This window comes from Mastigoproctus giganteus, chromosome 5 (assembly GCF_048544385.1).
Source record: "Mastigoproctus giganteus isolate SK-2022 chromosome 5, ASM4854438v1, whole genome shotgun sequence".
In the NCBI taxonomy this organism is placed as follows: Eukaryota; Metazoa; Arthropoda; class Arachnida; order Uropygi; family Thelyphonidae; genus Mastigoproctus; species Mastigoproctus giganteus.
Genome location: NC_143579.1, coordinates 32,020,287 through 32,045,664, shown reverse-complemented (window position 1 = coordinate 32,045,664; position 25,378 = coordinate 32,020,287). Strand labels below are relative to the sequence as shown.

General features: G+C 37.4%; 1 protein-coding gene across 2 annotated transcripts in view; it reads left to right on the top strand.

Moving 5' to 3' along the window:
• Positions 1 to 24,890, top strand: part of LOC150085285 (uncharacterized) — a 104,802-nt gene extending 79,912 nt beyond the window's left edge. The window contains exons 3-5 of one of the 2 annotated variants that reach the window (XM_090373132.1): positions 1,677 to 1,819; positions 5,208 to 5,349; positions 24,229 to 24,890. In XM_090373132.1, coding sequence (XP_090229258.1) covers positions 1,677 to 1,819; positions 5,208 to 5,349; positions 24,229 to 24,256 — 313 coding nt within the window. In that variant the 3' untranslated portion in view covers positions 24,257 to 24,890. Of the gene's footprint in view, positions 1 to 1,676; positions 1,820 to 5,207; positions 5,350 to 23,187 lie in introns of both variants that reach the window. The other variant, XM_090373131.1, reaches the window with a different exon arrangement.
• The last annotated feature ends 488 nt before the right edge of the window (positions 24,891 to 25,378 follow it).

The window sequence follows — 25,378 nt, the reverse complement described above, 5'->3', positions numbered from 1 at the left end:
TTTCTCTTTTGTTTTTAACTTTCCTTTATTTCACTCTCTTTCTCTCCATGACGTCTCTTTTTCTCTCTATCTGTTTTCCACTCAATCATCTCCCTTTCTTTCTTTTTTTTCCCATCTCTCTCGCTTGTTTCCTCTTTTTGTCTTTTTATCCATTTCTTTCTCTCCGTTTCACGTTTATTTTTCTCTTCTTTCACTCTCTTCCTATTCGTTTTTCCAATTTTTGTCTTTCTAATTTTTCACCCTGTTGTTCCTCTTTTGTTTCTACTTTTCTTTTCTTTGACGCTCTTTCTCTCCATCTCCCTTTCTCTTTTTCTTTTCTCACTATTCTTTCTCTCTGTTTTGCTTTTGCTTTTTCTTTTCTCTATTTTCACTCTCTTTGTCTTCATCCCATTTCTCTCATTCTATCTATCCCTTTTTCTCTCTTTCTCTGTTTTTTTCATCCCTCTCTCGCTCGTTCTCTCGTTGTCTATCTTTCTGTTTTGTTTCTACTCTTCTGTTCTCTCACTCTCTTTCTATCTGTTTTCCCCATCTCTCTCTCTTTCTTTTCACGCTGTTCTTTCTCTTTTGTTTCTACTTTTCTTTAACTCTCTTTCTCTCTATCCTTCTTCTCTTTCTCTCTGTCTTTCTTACTATTCGTTTCCCTTTTTTCATCCTCTTTCTCTCCATCCTTTTCTCTCGTTTCATATCCCTTCCCTTTTCTCTTTTTCTGTCTGTCTTTTCCATCTCTCTCTCCCTCTCTCTCTTAGTCTCTTATGTCTTCTCTATTTTCCTCCTAACTCTCTGTCTATCTTTCTGTGTATTTAAGAAATTATTCCTTTCTCTCTCTCTCTCTCTCTCTTAAATAAATTAAAAATACATCGTTTTATTTTGTATCAGGCAATAATTAGCAACCGGATGTATCAAAATTTCCAATAGATTACCGGTTGTCATCCAAGCCAAAAAATTCGGCCCGATTTTTACAATAAGTGCTTTTAACAAACCTAATTATAATCAAGAACTTTACTAATTGCTTACCAGCCTTATATCTCATTAAACAACTATTTTTTATTCAAAATTTCATCGAAAATAATTTATTATCTGCCCCAGCTACAACACGCCATTGCCTCGAATAAACAACTTCAAAGTATATTCATAATAACAAGCATCTACAGTTGGTAAACTTTTATTCTTAATGAGGAGGATTTCTCGATGTCAGCGTGGCTTCCAGTCAGTCAAAATAATTACGAACATCTAGCCAGACATTGTGAGACAAGTCGCGTTTGAGGAAATCTCTGGACAGTGTGGAAACTCGATTGCAGAAACATAAGGTAACGTCGGATTTAAAGATGTCTGTCTGTCCATCACCAAATGATCCGGGTGGAGTAACTGACGAAAGTCGGTTACTCCACCTGGACTGATGTTCAATATTCAACAAACCGTTGTTAGGTTTGTTGTTAACAAAAAACAAAACCTAGCAACAAACCGTTGTTAAGTTTGTTGCGATTTCCATCGAAGAGTTGAAGTTCGCCAAATTAATTCGAATCATTAAGGATATCAACACGAAATCTATCTCATAATGGCTGGTGTTCGTATTATTCTGGCCGCTCATGTAGTTGTTTGTTAAACATCTGTTTTGTGTTTTAAATGTAATGTTGGTGTTGTGCCAAATAGATGCGAGGGATGCTTTTCTTTTGCAGGACCTTGCAGGACAGCGTTCTGTGCGTTGACGACCACATGAATCGTTGCTTCACGGTCATCCAGAGGAAAGTGTTCAATAATGTTGTCGCTGGGGCAAGGCAAGTCATCAAGGAGTTGTGCGTGCCCGGACCTATCCAAGAAGGTACGTTGTTCAATAAATATTCCATTCTTTATATGTACGTAACTTATAACTTACACTATTCTTCCATTTTTCTTTATGACTGTCTCTTTCAATCTCTCCCGTTCTTTGTCTTTCTAAGGTATTGTATTTCACACTGCATGATATCTCACCTCTCTTTCTGTCCACCGTCCATCTATTTATGTTTCTTTCCATCTCCTCGTCCGTTTTATACAGAGGGCTGTGTAGTATAGTGGCTAAGCCACTTTCCCGGGAATGTGTGGGTTCAAATGCTTGGAAAGAGTGAAAGAAAGATAAAAGTGCCTTTTCACGTCAAAGACTTAATTGCATCAGTTGCTTCGAGGTATTACGGGTTTCATTACAGCATAAAAAGCAAACCAACCGTTAGGACACTTTTACAATACACAAACCAGTACTGAAGATATATCGCTCTGCTCAACTGTGTGATAAATAACCCCCCCCCACTCTCTCTCTCTCTCTCTCTCTCTCTCTCTCTCTCGATCGAGATCTCTACTTTTCTGTCTGTCTTCGTTCTTTCTTTCTCTTTCGTTGTCCATCACTCTTACTCTCTCTCTACTGTTCTGCCTCTCTCCTTTCTCTCTCTCTTTCGGCCTGTCTCTGTTATTTTCTTTCTTTTTTTCTCTTTATTTTCTTCCTCTTCTTTTTTTGTCTCTCTCTTTGTAATTCTTTTCCACTTCTTTTCTGCCTCTCTCTCGCTCCGTCCGTCTGTCTCTCTCTCTCGTTCTTTTGTCTTTCTTTCTTTCTATCTTTTTCTGTCTATTTCTCTTTTATATGTTTCTCTCTTTCTTTCTGTCTGTTTACTTCACACTGTCATTCTTTCTTTCTCTCCGTTATCTTTCTCTTCGTTTCTCTCCGTTATCTTTCTCTTCTTTTCTCTCCCGCTCTTTTGCTCTTCCGTTTTTCTTCTTTCCTGTCTGTATCACTCCATCTTTTCCTTTCTCTCTGTCACTCTCTCTGTTTCATCCGTTTCTCTCAATCGCTCTGCGTATCTTCCTTTCTTCTCTCTTTCTGTCTTTATCTCTCTCTCGCTCTGCCTGTCTCTCTTTCTCTGTCTCTCACTTTCCTTCTTTATCTCTTTCTTATTTCTTCGTTTATCTTTTTCTCCTTTTTTCTTTATTTCTCCCTTTTGTCCTTTTTTCTTTATTTCTCCCTTTTGTCCTTTTTTCTTTATTTTTCCCTTTTGTTATTTTCTCTCAATCGCTCTGTGTATCTTCCTTTCTTCTCTCTTTCTCTCTCTCTATCTCTCTCTCTCGCTCTGCCTGTCTCTCTTTCTCTGTCTCTCACTTTCCTTCTTTATCTCTTTCTTATTTCTTCGTTTATCTTTTTCTCCGTTTTTCTTTATTTTCCCTTTTGTTTTTTTTCTCAATCGCTCTGTGTATCTTCCTTTCTTCTCTTTCTCTCTCTCGTCTGCCTGTCTCTCTTTCTCTGTCTCTCACTTTCCTTCTTTATCTCTTTCTTATTTCTTCGTTTATCTTTTTCTCCTTTTTTCTTTATTTCTCCCTTTTGTTCTTTTCTTTCTGTTTATCTCTCTCTCTCTCTCTCTCTCTCTCTCTCTCTCTCTCTCTCTCTCTCTTCTTTTTAGCTCTCGCTCTTTCTCTCCTTCTGTTTCTGTCAGTCTCGCTTTCTTTTGCATTTCTCTCTTTCTCATAGTCCCTTTCTCTTTTTATCTGTTTCCCTGTGTCTGTTTGTCTCATCGTCATCCTTTTTCTCACTTTCTTTATCTCTTTTCTTTTCTCTCTCCCTATTTCTTTCTCTATCTTTATTCCCTTCCCTTTTTACCCGTTTTTCGATCTTTCTCTGCCTCTCACCTGCTCTGTCTCTCTGTTACTTGTTCTCCCTCCCTCTCTCTTTCTTTCTTCTCTCTTCTTATTTCTTCATTTGTCTTTCTCTCTTTCTTTTCATTCTCCCTTTATTTCTTTCCTTCTCTCCCTCTCTTGTTTTCCTTTTCTCTTTCTGTCCCTTACTCTCTTTCTTTCATCCTCCCTCCTTCTCTGTCTCTTTCGATCTGCAACATGTTTCCATCCTTTCAGCGCGTGAACAGTTCCAAGAGAGCCTGTCCTATAGGGATCATCCGGGACACACACACAGACAGCAGCATCACCTGTAGACAGCTATTAATTAGTCGTTGTCTGCAGGTAAGCTTATCGAGTCGGTTGCCATTTTCGGCGCTTTCTTCGTCTGCCGTTTGTGGCGTGTCGTTATTTCCAAACGGATCTGCGTTCATCCTATGGGAACGCGGGAATATCGGCAAATCGAGCAGCTGCCGACACGTATGGAAAGATATTGACTGCCGGTACACTAACCTCGAGGGGATGCTCTACTCGCACCTGCGTAGCCGTTTAGTCGTGCGGATGTGAGAAAACTCCAATATTGCCAGTTGCCGTAAATCCGATAGGTCGAAGTTCGCCGTACACACGGAGTTCGGTTGCGTGTTTATTTGTTGTGAATCGCTCTACTCTTTCCCGCAGGACAGAAATCATCGGTGGGGGTGGCAGGAAGGCGATTGCTTTATTTTTCCAGCAACGACCAATCAGAATACAAAACTGAAAACTTGTTCGCAACCTGCACAATAATCCGCTAATCACGATTTCAGCCTTGTGTCTATAACACTATTCTGAACAGAGGAAAGCAAATTTTGCTACGATATTATAAGCAAATATTTAAATTTACTATATAATAATAATTAAATTAATATTATATAATTAATAATTAAGTAAATTTGAATTCATTGAAGATTAGTATAATTAATTGAAGTAATTTACATACACCTTAAATTAATATTTATATCTATTATAAGTGAAATTCCTTTTCCAGTAAATTATAGCGCCACCTGCCAGAACAAAGAATTCTTTAAATACTATTTTTAAATTTTCCAAGGTGTTTATTGGCTAATAATATTTCATTTTTTCATTCTTTCTCAATTTTCTGTTTTTTTCATTCTTTCTGTCTCAAGATGGTATCTTACTCTATCTAATTATAATATATAAGTCTATGAATTTTATTTTTTTTAACTAATCAGATGTCTGATAATAATCTGGATATTCGAAAAAATTATTAAACAATTTATATTTATTTTTCATTAAGATTATTACTAAATATAATACCACTCTAGTACCACGTGTAATTAATAATATAGTTTATTAAGCTATTTTCCAAGTTTCTAGGGGCATCGGCAAGAGGAGTCTGTCAGCAGCACGGTCTGATGATTGGGAATCGGTAAGATACCTGAAACGTTACCTTAATGTATAGCAGTTTAGGCAAATAGCTTAATAAATTATATTATTAATTTCACGTGGTATTATATTTAGTAATAATTTTAATGGCAAACGTCCTTCCCTAACTATATTTATTTTTGTTTTTTTCGAGTCAGCTTACATTAGACACGCCCTGTGTTTTAGAAATATCTCATTGGACGAAGATAAGTGTGCTCCCAAGTACCGCCACCTACTGGAGATGTCAGAAACCGTTGATGAAGAAAAGAATGTTGAAGAAGGATTAAGAAAATCCTGCTGGTAAGCTATTTGTTTTCTATTAAAGAAGTTTTCTTAATTATGAGTTAAAAAACGGTATGACGTTAGAGTTATGCGGCAGAGCATCCTTTACAGGGGAGACTGTGATGAAATCAGATGGTGCATGTACGGATATTAGCTAAATTGAATACGGCAGCAGGTCGCGTGAAGGACACGAAGGACATTTGTTTGGGGGGGAAGGGGGAAGGAGAAAACGGGAGAAAACAAACTGGGTTATTAAAATCGGACGAGAGAAAGAAGAATTCATTTAGGAGTCGTACTGCACGGCTAAGGAGTTCTCAAAAGATGTGTCCTTAGTCGAATTGAATGTCCGCTATAGTTTGGAGAAGCTAATTAAGCGACACACGGAAGTCATAAGCGGTAAGGCAATAAAACCTAACGGCCGTCGTATTCGGAAGAACATAATAGAAATCTGATAGGAATTACTCTTTCTTCGCAATCAAGGGATTACGGCAGCTGCAAAAAGAATTGGAGCTATCATCCGAAGAGTGGGCTTAGTGAATGCCCTCATTGGACTTAATCAGATGAATCCGTTTCTCTCTGTATTCGCTTATTTTGTGGCAATAACAGTGCTCAGAGCTTGTCCTTTATTTAAATCAGAGAAAATGAATAAATTGTTTTTTTTTTAACGTGTTCGATTACCAGTGTATTCTGTCTTGTTGAGGAAGTGTCCCTATCTATCTTGGTACCTCAAAGCCTCTGAAATAGATCGTAAATCGAGTATTGACAGAGCTGCAAGGTTTAGGTATACTAACACTTGGACTTCCAGCTCCAAGAAGTATTATAGTAACGCTGGGAATTCAAATGGCTCGCTGTACTTTCTTTTATACGCGTAGACTATGTTGGTGTTATTAATGATGATACTGTAACCTGAGGAGATTAATTTCCTTCGAATATAACCTTTATAATAAATAATATACTTGGATTTTTCTGAGAGCATCATCGATTACAATCGATTACTATCGTTTTCCATTAACTCAAGTAGCAGTTAAATTATTGATCAAGTTTTCGTGGTGGAAGTGCCAAATCACGTTTCTAGATTCATCGGATCGATACGATTAAGTGATTTTCCTCAAGTGAGTGATTTATTTGGTTTACGAAGTCAACCATCAACGATCTCAAAACTGAATTTTTTGTTTTAAAAATATCCATATTTTATAAATTTTTAAAATTTAAAACTGTTTAAATTATTTGTTATTTTTTCAATCACTGGGACTATCATTTAATAGATAAAAAAAACAGATAATAAACATCATAGTTCAGTATGTATTATTAATAATATGTACTGAGTGGTCATTTTATTAGCTACACCTATCTAACCAGTAGGTTCCCACTTTAGCCCTCGGAATTGCCTAGATTCGCCATTGCACGGAATCAAAGAGGTGTGAGAAGCATGCGACACGGATGCAGGCTCATAACGGCTCAACTATTGCCACAGATGTTACAAATTGGATGGTTGCGGATCTCTACTCTGAAGAAAGCACATTACACCTTATCCTTCAAGTGCTCAATTGGATAGAGATCTGTGACAAATATTCATGGACCCAGTTCTGTACAATTTTGTCCTTTTGAAGTGGCTCATCCTCTTGGAAAAACCACATAAATGCACTGAAGCTATGAATGAATGCACCTGGTCGGAAACAATTTCAGATAACTGCGACATCTGAATACCGCTACACTGGTATCAAGACGAAATGTGCACCGAAAATATTCCGCGCACGAGACACTGCTACCCTGTATTCTTGAGAACCCATGGGTCCTTGGATCTATGCTCCCTAGCTCTTTGTTTGCCACTGTGTACTGGGTTGTATGACTGGCTGTTGTCTTTTCTGACATCCTGCTCAAGTCTTGTCAACTTCCACTAGCCTCCTTTATCAACGATTGAGTTAGATTGGCACTGCTGCTCCAAAGTGTTAGGTCGGAAACCTGGAAAAGTGATATCACAACTCGAGGACCAAAAGAAGCAAATGTGTATTATGGTACATTTCATCCACTAAAACTTCGAAGTTCATCTCATCTAGACCGGCATTCATATGGCAGTGATACTATTAATCCTAACAGAATAAAACCAGGCAAGAGTTTTCCCCATTTCCTTATAATACATTCTCTGACTAATCAGCTTGTAAGCGTACTCATTTCTTTCCTCACTCACAAATATTAGAACTCCACGGGCCATACAAAGGAAGGGTTTAATATCGTACTGTTTTGTTCCACAAAACTAAAAAAGAAGAAAGGTGTCTTTAACACTATCACTGTTCTTCGCAAATGAAGCACAAACCTTTTACTTACCGATCTATAAAGAAATATTGCTTCTCCCAATACTCCCTAAATATACAACACTCTAAATCAATTTTTTCACAGCATTTAATAAATTTATATTTATGTATATAAATAAAAGAAAGAACATTTACTATTTTTAAAATTATCTTGAGAGTACTTCTAGCTGATGTTAGAGTGCATCTGAAGTCGTAAAGATGATTGATGTGTCCATATTTTGCCTCTAGAATATCTAATTTGAATAGCGATAATTTACAGAACTGTTTCTTAGGGCAGATAAAACTTTATTGTGGGCTGCCCCCGAAAAACGGGCTGTGGTTTAAGCATCTGTGCCATAGATAAAGCAACTGAGCATACCACAAATTCGATATTAGCTGCAACCCTTGCTGCTATGTCGGAATCTTCTTATGGAAGTCGCAGATACACCAATCATTGGTGAAAGGATGTTTGAGATACAGGTAAACGTGAAAAGAACAGAGCATGGACTCTGTTACCTAGATTTCCTTCCACAATAAACCCTATCGATTTACACTGCCCTGTCATTAAATATCCGAACACTTTCCTATCTACAAATAACCTTTATTCTTAGGAAAACTAATAACATGAAACCTTTAGGCTTCATAATCATAACAGTCCCTAGTCTCCGTGAAACTCTCTACCAATTTTTTTGTAAATGTCCTCCGATATTGTTGACAGCCCCTCCTCTCATGCACCTTGCGATTTTACCCTAGTCATTATCTTACTTATAATCAACCATATATAGAAAACCCCACAACAGGGCTGTTGGATGATCTGTTTAGGGACATTTCCCAATGTTACATCAACTAAATAAAACGACCTTGTAGTATTTATTATTCAGTTATTCTGGCGATGTCCAAAACCAGAGAAAGATCAATCATCTCCGCATAAATACCGATCTATTTCTTGTTTCAGTTGCTTAGGAAAAAATGGTACATAAGCGACTCACTAGATCCTTGAATCTCAAGCAGTAATGAATAAAAATCAGTATTGGTTGCGAAGAAACAGATTCTTGCTAGATTTGATGGTAAAAACCATAACATAAAAAGCATTTGTAATGTATTCGTTAGTAATGAACATCTAGTCATAGTAAGTCTGAAAATATAGCCTTTGATACCACACGGCAATACAATATTCCCTGCAATCTTCACACAAGAGTCCAGACACCATCTCCCACTCCTAATCCAGAGATTCCTTCAAGCAGCAGTTAACTAACTTGCGAAATCTCTTCTTGAAAAAAACTGAATATGCTCAGAACTCTTTCTGTTGTAACATAAAGAAATTTGTTTGTCCTTAACAGGGCCGGCCGCGCCTAGATAATTCAGCATCCGGGACAAAGAATTCATACTACGTCCCTTACGACTTAAAATTTTATTTTTGAGCCCTTAAAATCTTTTTGCTTTTTGGAGCAGGAATTCAACTGGAACAACAACTGCCTTCGAACGTACTACTGATACACCAACAGACCCATGAGGTGTATATTGGTATATCATCGTCTATATTGATAAAATTACCAAATTATTAAGCACACTTTCAATAGCTATTTGTACAAATAAAAAAAGCAAACTTTTTCTACCTTTCATTAACTTGTTATAATGTAATGGAATGCATTCTTCATTTATCAGATTGAGGGGAAACAGGAAGGAATGATCGCTAAGTGAAGTCCGATAGCACCTAACATCAGAGCAAGTTATTAACAGCAGAGACCACTAGAAAGAGTAGATAAAAGCGAAACAACATGTCCCGATAGTGTTCGTTCCTTTCACACATAGCCGCTATTTAATATTCTGCTGTCAAGATAACTCTGATGACGTGCGAAGAATATCGAAAAACCAATCTGCAAGGGGATGATGTTCCACATTAGTTGCTGTTTTTGTCTTATGCCACTTGCATATGTTCCACAGATTGTGACTTTAATACAAAACCAATAAGCACTAATCTGATAAGTCCTTGGAATATTTAATTATCATTGGCTCTATTTAAATACGACATTTTGGGGATTTCTTTTTTCTTCGGAAGATCGACAAGGTAGCCTTCCAAAGTGATTGCTAATCGTGTTTAGTTAATAAGCAATGATTCTCTAGTTAGTGAACTAATTAAGAAGCTTTCTAGTGAAATTAATGTATGCATGATTAGCATCACTCAGTTTTTACCATGGCCTTTCTAAAGTTCATGAGAATCCCGACAATGCCGACTTGATCAAATTTGCGTAATTAGACTATCTCGAGAAAAGTTTGTTAAGAAAAGAGAATAAACTATGTTCTGTACCTCAGATAATTTCTGCATTCATTATTTGGCTTCTGTTAATTTTCTATGGTGAATTTGCTACTGCTTCACATATTTTTGTTTTGATTTCGTGAAATATAGATACACTGCCTTACCATTAATATCCGGAAATTTGAATATCTACACAGTCTTTTTTTTGCAGGAAAACTAATAATGTGTTCTAAAACCTTTAGCCTTCATGACAGCCTCTAGTCTCCACCAGTTCTTTTGTAAATGTCTTCCGATATATCGCGCCATTAGACCCTTAAAACGGCTACCAGTTCAGCTCTGTTTTTTGGGCACAGTCTCCTCTCACCCACCCGAACTGTCCAATTCAATCCAGAAGTTAGAGCTCTGGGTTGGCCAGTCTAACTTTTTCACGCTCATGTCCTAAAATCAGTCTGCCACAACACGAGCAGTATGATATGGAGCGTTGTTTTACTGATGCAGGCATGATACTTCTCCGATGTGCTGCCACAATGTAGGTAACGCACTGTTGCCCTAGACGTTAATTTCCTAAGATTTCAGTGGCAAGAACCCCCAAAAAACACGCTATAGATAGGGGTCAGCCAAAACAAAAGGAGTACTAGTTGGGCGATTTGATGTTTATTAAGTTTTTGGGTGTAGGGCTCAAGCAATTTGAAGTTGATTCGGACGTTAATTGTAAGTTAGAGAAGGGGAGGGAGACTGAAGACTGGGGGGAAAAGATAGAGATACGGGGTCCATAGAGAAGATAACCCCAAGTCAGTGGAACAGGCCCATGCCCCACCAGAGTGAAAAAAGAGGGGTGGCGAGGTCTCCTCCCCCTGGTTTTTTCTCCCTAAGAGGATTGTCATATCCAGGAAGTTTCTTATTTTGATCTTCAATGGGTGGTGATTGGGTGCCTAACCCGTCTAGCAGTGAAGACAGACTGCGCAAACTCAGTAAAGGCGGCGTAGCGCTGCTCGTCCATTATAATCAGGTGCTCGCAATTCCGGGGATTATCTTGGATTTTAGTGGCAAACGCGTCATATTCATGGCAGTCATACATTACGTGATCCCCCGTTTCTTCAGCCCCATAGTGACACAGTGGATCATCTTCTATGTCTAGAAATATTCGGTTCCCTTTAAAGGGTCCGTGGCCTGTCAATAGAAATGTAGTATGAAGGCCTGGTGAGTACCAGGGAGGAGGCTTTGACTGACGAGGTTCACAGAGGGTAATGAAACTTTTGGTTATTAATCCTTTATTGGTGGTGTCCCATGTCTCTTGCCAGGTCCTGTACATAATTTCAGAGATTCTCTTTCTTTCCTGTTTGGGGTTGTTATCAAGGTTAAGAGTGATGCCTGCTGTTTCGGTGGGAATACTCTTCTTCAGCCGTTGATACAATCCTCTTCTTATTACCTCTAGGTGTAGGGATATACATCCAGATAGCACCTGTAGAGCTGGGGTGCTTACTGTACAGCACGCCCTTGTTACGGCATAGAACGCTGTATGGAGTCTAGTTTACGGCGATTTCGGCGGAGGTAGGCCCTAGTACACCATACTGAGGCTCCATTGCAAACTATTGGGGACAAATATGGCATTATAGATGAGGGCCAGAGCTCGCAGCTTAAGGCCCCAGTCTGCACGGCTTATACGGATTACTCCCACTATACTCTAGGGAGTGTAGTTGGAGTAATCCATCTGAAATTAAGCAAACTTCGAACAAGTGGAATAGTTCCTCCATAGCTGCACGTTAAATGTGACTTATTGCGCTGTCCTGCTGAAACCATGTCTATGTCAATGTTTCTGTGAAAACGTTTGGGCCAACAATCCTACGGGATTATTGTACAACATACCTCCAGTGTCAACAGGTGGAAATGTACATGCTGAATGGGAATTTTCTGTACATTATAGACCATGTGTGTTTGTGTGGGGGGGGAATGAATAAAATAAACTTAACTTATAATGCAATTCACTGAACACTCTGTTGACGTTTTTAACAGCCCCACAAAACGCAAATCTGACTGCAATTTACAGAAAATTCCAAATTCTAGGGTGTGTAAAGCGGTCTGTAAGCAGAACATTAAAGACACACATTTATTACGAAAATTACATTTATTACAAAAATAAGCATTAAAGACAATATTCACATAAATACAACATTTCCATAAAAGAAACAAATATTTACATACAAGCATGCCAATTCTTATATACATACGTAAACCAAACTACAGTACACTACACTATATCTCTCTCTCATCAACTATTCTCAATTTACGAATTATTAACATCAGTTTGTATCAGTTGTATTTTACGTAATTTGAATCATCGATGATTACTCAATCATTCTCTTACATTACCAATTTTTTTATCTCTTCCATCAGTAATATTCACTATTAATCCCTCATTCTACCTTAATTACTCTTTAGTTATCAGCTTAATCATACCCTTTACCACCCTTACGTTAATTCATAATCATCTACATTCATAACAAACTATCTCAACCTTAGTACTCACTTGCCTATTTCAAATTTAACTTCGTTAGAAAGAACTGTCAATCAAATTCTTACAGGAGTTCAGATTATGAGTCCAAGAGTTTGGGTTTAAAAAAAAAAAAACACAAGGAACAGACTTACGTTCCGATATGGCCGCTGATCCCACATTCCTTGCGTCCAGGCTTCCTCTGCCTGACAGACTTACTTCAGTTATGTGGCTCTTTGAGTTTCTCCATTTTCTTGAGCACTCTGCTTTCCTTAGTGGCGGACAGAGTGCACCATCTCAGGTAGGCTATATAGGCACATATATACACTCTTGGCTCATTCTCTACGGGTGGGAGCTGGAACCCATGAACGGGTCCTTCGGGAGCTACTCTTCAGACTTTTTCTACAAGTCCTACATTACCCAACTCGACTACCTCTACTCCAATCGGCAACTCATGACCTTCTCCCCTTAGACCACCCCACACAGAAGTCATATACAGAATGGACACTCTCTCCATTTTTCTCCCCCCGAACTTTACTCTTTCTCTAAAGTTCGGAACGCCTCCTCCAAGGACTATAAGGACTCCAACCAATCCCCATATTTTGTTTAATTTTCCATTCCTTTCTATTTGCCAAAACAATTCTCCCGAGCTGTCTCCCTAGCGCACGAACCAACCCTTCTCTAGAAATGTCTTATTTTTTTCACACGGCAGTATGACCTTTCATGCTTGCCGGTAACCTCCAAAAACACTCATTTTCATTTTCACACGTTTCTCTCTAAATATATCAAAACGCTCAAATATCAGTCAGCCTGACGCCGTTTTCTTTCTGGTGCGAACACTGGACGTCCACTCATTTGCTGTTTAGTTTCTAATAATGGCTTAGATCAAAAGAAACGCTTCGTAAATTCCATTTAACTTCCTATTGTCCTTGCCCTCAGCAACCTTTCACGCCTGTCTCAAATGGCACCCCTTCTCTAGTCCTGCGCTGTCTCTGTTTGTTCTCCTGTATTATTTAAATTACTTGTTTACCTTTTTGCCACTATTTTAATTCCCAAGCCTAAAACTATCCTTTATTAATTCCAGCATTCTTCAAACTTTAAACTTATTTGCATTTAAACTAAATATCCAATCTTAACATTTACTATCTTTAATTAATACTCGGCCATTAATGTTAATCCTCACTTTCCATTGCCCTTCCTGGATTTATTTAGCAAAGCAAATATTTCTATTTTAATTTGTAAGATCCACATCTTACAACCAGTATACAGAGAGTTTGCATACTGAGTCAGTTGAAACCATGATTCATTGGTGAAGAACGTCCAGCCTGACATCTGAAGGTCTTCGTCCACTTTGTCCAGTGACTATCCACAGTAATGGCTTCGTTTCCAACAGTTTTATGGGTCTTTTTCACAACGTAGCTGAGTTAGTCGGTCTCAGGAGAGGGTGCATGGGTTTTCGCCCAGAAACTCGGGTTTTTCATCCAGCAAACAGAAAATCGACCACAAAACACAAGCAATTTACAGACAGCATATAGGAAGCAATACGACCTTAGTCACTAATGCTCCTAAAACCTAACAAGAACATGTTCTGCGCGTGAATAGTTGACATAAGATAAATAAAATCCTTTTATTGATCTTATATCGTTTAAACAATTAATTTTTATTTATGTATACCTCTATTAGCCGCATTTTTTCCCCTTTTAAGGTTCATCATTTCAGTATCCAAATTCCAAGTGCCTTTCCGCTTTTGATAAACACTAGGCATTAAATAAAGCCTTAAATTTATCCTTGAGCTATCTCTCGCGCGACTTTATTTATCTCGTGCAAAACAAGACCACTTTATCTTGTGTGATAACTAACGCGAAGCCCCTTCCGACTTTTACAGCAGTGATGAATCCGTTCCTTATCTAATTCTCGCAGCAATATTTGCAATCAATTCAAATAAACACAGTTAGCAATTCCATTTCATTACAACGATGAGAATCTCATTAATTGGATACGATGAGATAGCTAGTAATTATTATCTGTTTGTTCTCAATTCTCCTGAGATGCAGCGCGAAATATAATGACAGTAATGGAAATTTCATTGTACAGTATCCTGTTTATTATTATACAGATCATCTTTGGATATTAACTGTTGTCAGCATAAACAAGGAGCTATCACAGACGTGCAAAAACAAACATAATCCACATTGCTTCTAACAGGATTAAATAATAAACCTTGCTACTACTTTATAACCTACACTTGTTACTAGGACAATCCATTTATTATGCTTTTCATTTTTAAGATAGTTCGATTAAATTCTAAAATCGATCAAGTTCAGTTTAAAGAAAATTGATGCCATGATCAGCTACCGCTAGAGGGCATCTGGAACGCTCATTAAAAAATGTTTCTCTTAATTTTGTAATCATATAAAATATCGCATTCAATAGAATTACATCACAAATAAAAGCCCTTCTAATTTATAGCTTTAAATCAACCTTTGCAGAGTAAATATTAGATTAAAAATCAAATATTCTTTTATATTTTTTAAAATTTTATGAAACTGATTAACAGTATTTTTCAGTTTGAATATCACGAGATACTACGAGATATTGCGAGATACTTGTTGTTATATGTAGCTACCACTAGAGGGCGAAGAGAATACTCACGAAATAAATAATCTAAAAACCCATTTCAGTCTTAAAAAGTTTAGCCGAGAAAAATACGTTTTTTGTTACACATTACGCTGTTATAAAAGCCCTTCTAATTTATAGCTTTAAAACAACCTTTAGAGAGTAAATATTAAACTAAAAATCAAATATTCTTTTATATTTTTTAGAATATTATGAAACATTTTTGAAATACTGATTAACAGTATTTTTCAGTTCGAATATTACGAGATACTACGAGATATTGCGAGATTCTTGTTGTTATGTGTAGCTACCACTAGAGGGCGAACAGAATACTCGCGAAATAAATAATCTAAAAACTCATTTCAGTCTTAAAACGTTTAGCCGAGCAAAATACGTTTTTTGTTACACATTACGCTGTTATAAAAGCCCTTCGAATTTATAGCTTTAAAACAACCTTTAGAGTGTAAATATTAAACTAAAAATCTAATATTTTTTTAGAATATTATGAAACATTTTTGAAATACTGATTAACAGTATTTTTCAGTTCGAATATCACGAGATACTACGAGATATTGCGAGAACTTGTTGTTATGTGCACCTACCACTAGAGGGCGAAGAGAATACTCACGAAATAAATAATCTAAAAACCCATTTCAGTCTTAAAAAGTTTAGCCAAACAAAATACGTTTTTTGTATGACACATTACGCGGTTATTAATGTTCCAATTTTCCTCTTTATACTTGAGCATCTTATAAGAAGAAGAAAAAAAGAAGTTTGTCGTATTCATTGATGCGAATTATTTTTGACATACGACTTTCTCAAGATACAATAACATTCTCAGTGTTTTTTCTTATTATAAAGGGGGAGAGGAAAGAGATCTGATGGGGTGGTTTGTTACTACTAAAAATAACAAAAGCGAACCCCCTTTTTTTTCTTCCTTTTAAATGACAGTGTGAGAGAAGCAGGTGTTTTCCATCTTTTGTTGTTTAGTAGAAGCGGTTTCTTTCTTGTTAAAACAAATATATCTTTCATATTTAGCAAAGTTAAAAGTTTCTAAGAAAATAACCTTTGTTTCTTTCTAAAGATATTCAAGACGGTGTACAGGTGGAGGAGAAATTTAATTTGAAAAACATTTAAAGATAAAATGCAGATGCAGAATGCTGTTTCGGGCTTACCCTAACGCTAACGTGTTTGGCAAAAGTTTCAAATTAAATTTGAAAAGTCGGTTAGAAGCACAAAGCCAAAGATACCCGTTGAGAATATGAAATACAGCTCTTATCTATTGCGTTAACTTTAGAAAGAAACAATAAACAGATGCAAATTTATGTTTTTTTTTTTTTTTTCTCTCGTCATATTTAGAAAATGAGATCTGTTCCGGCATTAAATCCATTCCTATTTGAAAAACGTGCTTTTGCTATGAAGGGAACAAACCAGCTTAATTGTGATATGATTCTATTCATTTAAGCAAATTTAAATATTTATAATGGATACGTTCTGTTTCCCTATTTATAATAAATCTATTAAATATAAATCAGTAGATAAATATTTATTAATAAAAATAAACGTATCCGAAGTCAATTCAAAGAAAACGATTAACATAAATTTTCCTACAGGAATCTGAGATGAATATTTTTTCGATCTTGGAGACCGAAGATACTTTCGAAACTGCCTTTACAGCTGTCCAAACCTCTACCATGAACAGTAATCATTCCTTTTATGCATTTCTTATTTTTTGCCCCTCAGCAGTTAAAAATTATATTACTGCACCGCCGATTTGAAGTGCCACACCAAATAACAAAGAGCAAACAAAACAAAGCAAGTGTTATTATGAACTCACATGTAGTTTCTTTGGTTTAATTGAAGAAACCTCATCATTATAACAATGAATATACACTAAATATAATTTAATTTTATTTTTATAAAAAATTTGAATTTCACATATCATATGCACTGATCAACAAAATCAACAGAACAAAATGTTTTTCATGAATATTTTATTGTGAATAGTGTCACCGAAGGCAAATATTTGATATAATAGGCATCCTGGCATGCAAATTCCCAGTATCCAATAGAAATCGATCTACCATTTTACAGAGCCACACATTTTGCAAATTATTCATACCTCTAAAAACATGAGTTGCGATCACATCACTTCATTCCCGTTTTTTGGCTTGCTCATTTAGATAACCACATTTTTAATACTCAGGATACCAAGTCCTCGTCGTTTAGATGTTTCTTTTTGATAGCGGGTGGTTGGAGGACTTGAAGCCTGGCACTCGCAGACGGAGGTGGCATGTTGGCTTAATGTATCATGCGGTGCATCTCGGTACTATTGAACCTGTTTCAGGAGACAGAAACCATTACAAGAAGAGTTGGCCAAGGTCGCCTAAAGGCTACGTCAACCAGAACAGATCGCTATCTGACTCTAACAGCAATGCGGAACCCTATGATGAACTGCAATCAACTGTCTCTTGAGGTTGCTGTGGCCAAAGGTGAAAACATTTCCAGCGGGACTGTGTTAAGAAGGCTAATTTCAAATAGGCTCTACGCAAGAAAGCCAGTGGTTTGTATCCCATCAACCATAAACCACTGCAGAGCTCGCCGAAACTGGTGCCATGAACATGTGACTTGGAGCCCTGAAAAATGGGGTACAGTTCTGTTCACTAATGAGTCCCGTTTTAGTCTACAAACAGATTATATACGTTATTTAATCTGAAGACAACGAGGAATGCTGTACCATGCCTCCAACATCAGAGAAAGAGACACTTACGGTGGAGGCTGTGTTCTCCTGTGCAGCGGAATAATGATGAACGGACTCACTGCTCTTCATGTTTTAGAGAGGGTTGGACAGACAACTTGAGTAGTCGAGACCCTCTAATCAAACAAAAAACCAATTCTTACTTTTAACCATTAGCGGGTCTCGACTACTCAAGTTATCTATCCAACTGTCTAATAAAGTTTCGAGACTTTAGGACCTCCATATTTTTTACACTATGTTTTAGAGAGGGGTGCCGTAACTGCGCAGAGGTACCGAAAACATATCCTTGAATCCTACATGCGACTTTTTAGGGGTACGATTGGTCCAGATTTTCTTTTATTGAACAATGTCACTGCAGATAGAGCTCAAGTGGTGGAGGAATATCTTGAAACTGAAAATATCCAACGACTGTCGTGGCCAGCACAATCACCACACTTAAATCCGAGGAGCATGTGTTAGACGCCTTGGGCGTCGCATTGCACGCCGACAGTCAACTCCTCAGTCATTTGGTGAGCTAAGGTCTGAGCTGGTTATTGAATGGGATTTGTTGCCACAAATTCTTATAAATACCCTTATATCGCATGATTCACCGCCGTCAGTAGGGTTTAGGCGCATCAGCAAGTTAGGCCATATTGCATCGTATGTAATGTGTCTGTAAATTGCGTGTGTTCTGTGGTCGATTTGCTGTTTGCTGGAAAAAGAACTCTAGTTTCCGGGAGAAAAAAAAACACGAAACCCTCGCCTGAGAACGACTAGCTCAGCCATTTGTGAAAAAGACCCATAAATTCCTCGAATCATTGACGGGATTCTAACTCAGGTCTTTTCCATGCGGCGTGGGGTGGACGGCGATTCTACCAACTGTTCCTTCACGAGGAAGCAACCCAACGGAGACTGGCGCGCTACTGAAGTAAGTGGTAGTGGCCTCAATATGAAACCATCATGTATCCTGATACTGTTTTGAGGATAGTGTATATTCCAATAAAATGCTCTCAGGCAGTGACATTCCTCGTGGACCCACTTATTATATACTGTATTTCCAAAAAAAAAGTATCAGTTTTTAATTGGTGTTCGCATACTTTTGGGAGCGCAGTGTATGAATCTCGTCATATCATGTCCCTGCATTTCTTGTAGCGATGTAAAATGCATTTACGAAGATAGTTTCCTTCTAGTGGAGTGTCATTTATATTACCAGTTATTTTTCTAAGGTCGTTTTGCATAAATAATGTCGATGTACTACAGGTAGCTCCCTCTCTTTGTAATTTATACATGGACGTCTGAAGAAGCTCTTTGCTATTGGAAAAAAGAACAGTTCTTTTGTCTGAGGAGCGCACATCGTTTTACGTAATAGGAACTGTACTGGAAGAGAGATAGATTGCCTCGAATACGAAGCTTTAGGAAGTAGTTCATTCTTGTAAGTCACTCTATATAATGCAAGAAGTTAAGAAATGAGTTGGCCCGATATTGCACCAGAAAATGCCCATGTTTTTGAGCATGTGAAAACGGTTTCAAAGAACACATTGCTTAGCTGGGTAACACATCATACTTGGTAATGTTCCGAATTAAATTAGGAATGTTTTTAAAGAAGAAAAGCCATTGAGTTTCGGGCTGCACTACCCACATTCCCAAACTGCTTCACCTCTATAATCGTCATTCGCGAAAGGTCACGACTTTGAATAATATAAAACGGCTTCAACCCCTGCATAATAAAATTAAAAGTTATCCTGAAGTAGAGCTGCTTGGCACTCATCATTTATGACACTATATTCCTAATGTTCCTAATAAAGTGGCCATTCATTGTATCTAATAGAGATGAACAGAAATCGTTGGTGATGCATTTCTCTGGGTTTATCTGCGAAAAGAAATGTGAAGGATGAATAGTGGCCTGGTTGCCCACGAACTTCCCCGACTGAAGCTGAAGGCACCATTAAAGATAATTACGTTATAGTCATTAACACATGCAAGAATATCAACTTCTTTATGGAATCATCAACTTGCATAAAAAAGTACAAACCACACCCACACACGTAGTCGATAATAGCTTAAGTGGAAGAACAAACTAGACAAATTTAGAAAGTTAGACAAATCAGTAGAGAAACAGAAGATGAAGTATTTAACAGAAAACCAATTACTTCAAGAAGAGGAACGCGAAGTTCGCAACAGAACGTTTCACAGAAAGAAAACAAATATGCAAAGAAACTAGTTGTCAACAAATTCGCTACTAAGATGATTGAATACGTTCATAAAACTTCATCCAAAAGTTTGTTGTGGAAAATATTCTTTCCTAGATGCTTTAAGCATTAATTTCACCACCCTTTGCAAAGTCCTCTTCTTCATCCACTACTTTCAATGAGAATCCAGCTGCACACAATAAGTAGTTTTATATCGCCAACTACGCCATTAACTGCTGAATGGAAATCTAGTTGTTGATCATAAACCGTAAAAAAGTCCATGCACAAAAACATATTACCCAAGTGAATACAGTTACTATAGCAACCGTATCTGTGTAACATCCGAAAATACTTTACCATCCTCTCTCTCTCTCTCTCTCTCTCTCTGAAATTCTGGTTTTTTTTTTAAAACTTATTTCAAGTTTATATACTCCAGTATGTATGAGTTTATATAAATATCCACTATGGAATCTTCTGGCTGTAGAAAAGATAAATCCTGTTTGAGTCCTCTCATATACGACATAGTTTCCATCCTTCGTCAGCAGAGTGAAAAAGGATGTGGACCAAAGAAACAGCGTGTCCAAAAAAATATTTATAAATCACCTACAGCCATTCACACAAAATCCATTTGCAGTTTGATTGATTCTTCTTTTTGCAGAATGTCAGGAGTGACGTATGATAGTGCTTTCCTCATGCCAACCCAATCTTGGAAATGTGTTTCTTTCCCTCCATTTTATAAAACAGTCCTTGAACAGGATGCATTTCTTTTTTTTATACCTCTCTCTACTTCCCGACTTAGATACAAGTCTCGTATCCAAAGGGACTCGTTTCAAAATCCACTAACACCTGTTTCACGAAATCCTAAAAGATTTCCATGTTCGCGCCTGAAAACGTATTCTTGTGGGAGGCTTCTAGCTGATAAATTATCTTCAGGGGTCAGAGAGCAAAACGTGAAGAAAGCAATATCGTTGAATGGCGTGCATAAATAATATCCTTGTTTTTTGGTGAGGAAAGATGGGGAATATTACAGTTACTTATCAAATTTTGAAGGCACTCAGACTTTTATAGTCATATATTTAAGGAAGGATTTTCTTAATATATGTAAAATGTGACTACGTCAAAATGTACGCCATCTTTCCTGACGTGTCTTGCATAAATAATTTTCTCTTTTGTACAAGTTTGTCTATGGTAGGGAATGCAAGAAAAATATGCAGGCTTTTCAGCATTCACTACACAACAGAAACTCGCTTATGGTATAATTATGGCAACGATTACAAAAATAGAAAAATTGGAAGAGAAACTGGGAAAGGGGATACGCCTTCGAATATACTTGCATCAAATCAACAACAGATTTTTTTTTAAAAAAATGAGAATATTACAAATATTGAGAAATGGACACATGGTTTTTCATCACTGCAAAGAATCGTCCACTCGGTACCCAGTCAACGTTGTCGCAACACATACCTGATTATTCAAGGTAGGAAAGATTAACATGATCTGTAAGTTTCATACCAGTGCACCGGTTCGAGATTATATGCTACCATAGCAACAGTGATCTACAATGTTAGGTAACTTTCATTTATAAAATGTAGAAAGGCATTTGAGAATGGAATTTTTGTCTTGAATTCCCTATATGTGTATGTATGTATGTGTGTGTGTGTGTGTGTGCCAATGGGCGTGTTCTTAAGAACAGGGTCTTTGCCTCCATTGCGCTCTCTCTCTCTCTCTCTCTCTCTCTCTCTCTCTCTGTTTAGATGCAATATTTTACTGTTTCTCTTTTTCATATTGCATGCATTTTACATTAAGGAAACTCTTTCTTTATATCCTGCAATAAAAGTTATATTGATGTGAGAAAGGTAATAGCATCTCGCATTATTTATACCTGTTCAGTGCCCGCTTACAACAAGCAAATATTATTCCACGAGATAAATCACTCGCCGCGAAAGCAGTTGTGTTCAGAAAAGAAATGCAATTTGCCATCCTCATGCAAACCTCTAGACATATATGGAAAGTTCTTACTTTATTCTTTGATGAAGGAAAGTGAAGGTAAGACTTTCTGTATGGCGACACCTGAAAAAGAAGTATAAATGCAAGACTGATAGTAGATATGAAAAGAAAGAGAGAGAAAAAGAACGAAGAGATGGAAAACAAAATATACAGTGAGCAGAACAAAACCAGTCAAGTATATATATATACAGTGAGTGTTCACTGTATTATGACCGCCTACCTAATACCGTGTTGGGCCACTGTACGCACGGATAACAGACGCTATTCGCCTAGGCATTGACTCTACTTGATGTCTTCAGACATCCGTCGGGATCTGCAGCCATGCTGCCTGCAAAGTTTTCCACTGTGTCGGAATAGATGATGAGTGCGTATCCATACGCCTCACTTCCCGTTCCAAAACATCCCAAGATGTTCAATTGGATTAAGGCCAAGAGAATTTGGAGGCCAATCAAGAAGGGTGATATCGTGTTCCTTGAACCGCTTGTTCGCTATGCGGGCACAATGACATGGTGCATTATCATCTTGGAAGATTCTGTTTCTGTCCGGGAAAAAATGCAATCTGGCAAGGTGTACATGGTCTCCTAAGAGCTTCCGATAGACTTCACCAGCCTGCCAGACGCTTGTGGCTGGATTCCGTTCCTGTGTCCTCTATGACTTTTTGCGGGTATGCGCCGTTAATATCTAGGGTGGAAAAACAAATCTAGGGTGTGAGAAACAAACGTTCCATGGTGCACCATGGAACGTTTGTTTCTCACAGACGATGCCATGTTTCAAGATGGTCCAATAAACACAGCCAGATGTGTCCAATCTGTGAGAAGCATGAAACTGAGGCGAAACATCTCCCATGCCTTCCATTATCACCAGACTTAAACATTATTGAGCCACTGTGGGCATTTTTGGAGAGGGAAGTGAGAAGGAGATTTTCTCTATCTTCGTCACTAAAGGAGCTTTAAAAGGACCTCCATGAAGAATGATACAGTAGTACAGTACTCTTAAGACCGTTCAAGATTTATATGAATCTATTAAAACTGTTTGAAAAGCGAAGAGTGACCTAAGATCACGAGTTACAAGAGCGAGTGAAATTATGAATATTTTTATTTGAATTGTTTTACACATTAAAGACTACATTGTTTAATTTAAAATCAATCATTTGTATTCTCTTTTATTAAAAGACTACACACACTTCCAACATCAATTCACAATTTGATTTCCTCCACTACAATCATTTTTGTTAAAATATTAATTGAACTCTTTTTGATTTGTTTCAGTGCCTTCAGCGAGTTTGTCCATTGCAAATACCTTCACGTTTCCCAAGACTGTGGAGTTGATGCTGGAGAGTTCCTTCAAGAACACATGGAAAGAATTTCTGGTCCTCTAATCTACGAGCACTGCGCCCCCTACACTTATGGTTTGGACACTTGCTCAAGAGCGAATTCCTTCATCACTGATAATGTTTGCTACGCCACAGGATTATTAATGTGGGCATCGCTAATATTTTACGGAGGCCAGTGAAGAAACTGCAACGCTTCGTACGTTTTTTTCTGCACCCACGTTTTTAGCAATTTTTCACTGTCAGCAAAAGAGGAAAATGTTTCTTTATCGGAAAAAATGTCTGAATAAAATTTCCCACAAGGAGATCGAAGCAACCTGTGATGTCATAAGAAGCTACGTGCATTGCTTTAACCAGCGCACCAGACAGGAAGAAGTCGGGATGCTTGTAGAGTGTGGAACAATATTTATATTGGTCGTCTCCATAGCAACAACACCTCGTGGTAACAGAAGAAAACAGCCAAGACCTCTCGTTGACATCAGGATGCAGAGTGCAGATGTTTGTCGGAAGCTATACATTTCTTTCTAAATGAAACCCTCTTGATACTGCCACTTTGGTTCACTGTCCTCATTAAATCGGTTTTTCAATCCACTTATAGCAAAAGGTTCTAAATTTTTACAGTTTTTAATCCATGTCACAAAGAGCTATCCGCTACTGTCCATGATCCAACATCGGATTACATAAATCTTGTTTTAATCAGGATAAATTCATAAAATCCATTGATAAAAACTATCCCAGAACTTTTCTTGATTGATTATATTAGTAGAGTCTTTTATCTGTATCTTAAATCCACTTGTGACCTGTTCTTAATACGTAGCCAATCTAAATGCCTCCCTATAACCGTCCTTCAACACCCCCATTTTAAAACCTACCATGTAAATACACTGTAATGAGACCAATGATATCTAACTCAATTTCACCATAACTAGTTTGGTTTGATCGACCAAGGTTTTCAATTTTTTTCTAATTTTCCCAACAGGAACAATCTCTTTGGCCACATCCTTTAATTCCACCAATAGTCAACTTGAAGTTTCCTCGTATTCCGAGTGGTGTAGAGTAGGAACCCCTCACCGAAACAATGTAATGAGACCCATCAAAATCATGACCAAACCAATCAACTCTCCAAGCTGGATTTCGGGGTGACTTCTTAACATATTTAGAGCTATCAAGACAAACTGTTGTACATATGTTTGTTTGTATGTACGTACTCATTGTAATTTTTTTCTGGAGTTGCCTACAATGGACCAAGAAAGATTATACAGACGATTGACTGTATAATGGAACAAAAAGACAGTTTTTTAACAGTCAATATAAAGATCTGTTTGTAGTGAGATCCTCTGTCATCAAAGTACACAGTAGTTAGTGAAATAGGATATCTGTGTAGCTATTGCGTAGAGGAACCCTAGAAACAAAAAAAAAGGAGACAGAACGTTTGCTTTTAGAAGTACACACCACAGTTGTTGGCTACTTGTTCGATGTATGTTAAATAAAACTGTGTTGGACACCCATCTGTATGGAATCACCAATCCAAATTGCATTCAAAATTAAAGCCCATTCCAGTCTTAGTTTAATGAATCCACCCATTGGCATCTCTGAACAGAACGTGCTTTTTTAACTGTGATCTGAAATCTCTGCTATATTCTACCCCATTTATGTCAATCAATACGTACAGTTATCCTTTTTAACCATCTTTAAAACAAAGGTCGTGGATCATCTTGATTTTTTAACTTCATTTCTTACTTTGTGTAAAATAAAAATTGTTGGATATTCAAAGAGTTTCGTTATTGTTATATAAATGCAGTTATTTCGAGATAATAAAGTTAATTAGCAGTTATTGATGACTTAATAAGATTGGTAAATCAGCACACACCAGTAGTTGGTAACAATTTAAAAAGCTGTCTTCCTCGAACAGTATATACTGGAAAGACAATCGAATCATAATGATTAATCAATCAAATGATACACTGCATTATAATCAATGCTAGTCATCCACCATTTATCCACCATGGTCCATTTAGAATGCTTTCCACTATGGTTATCCACCATTTAGAATGCTTTCCACCATGGTCATCCACCATGGTCCATTTAGAATGTTTTTCACCATGGTCATCCACCATGGTCCATTTAGA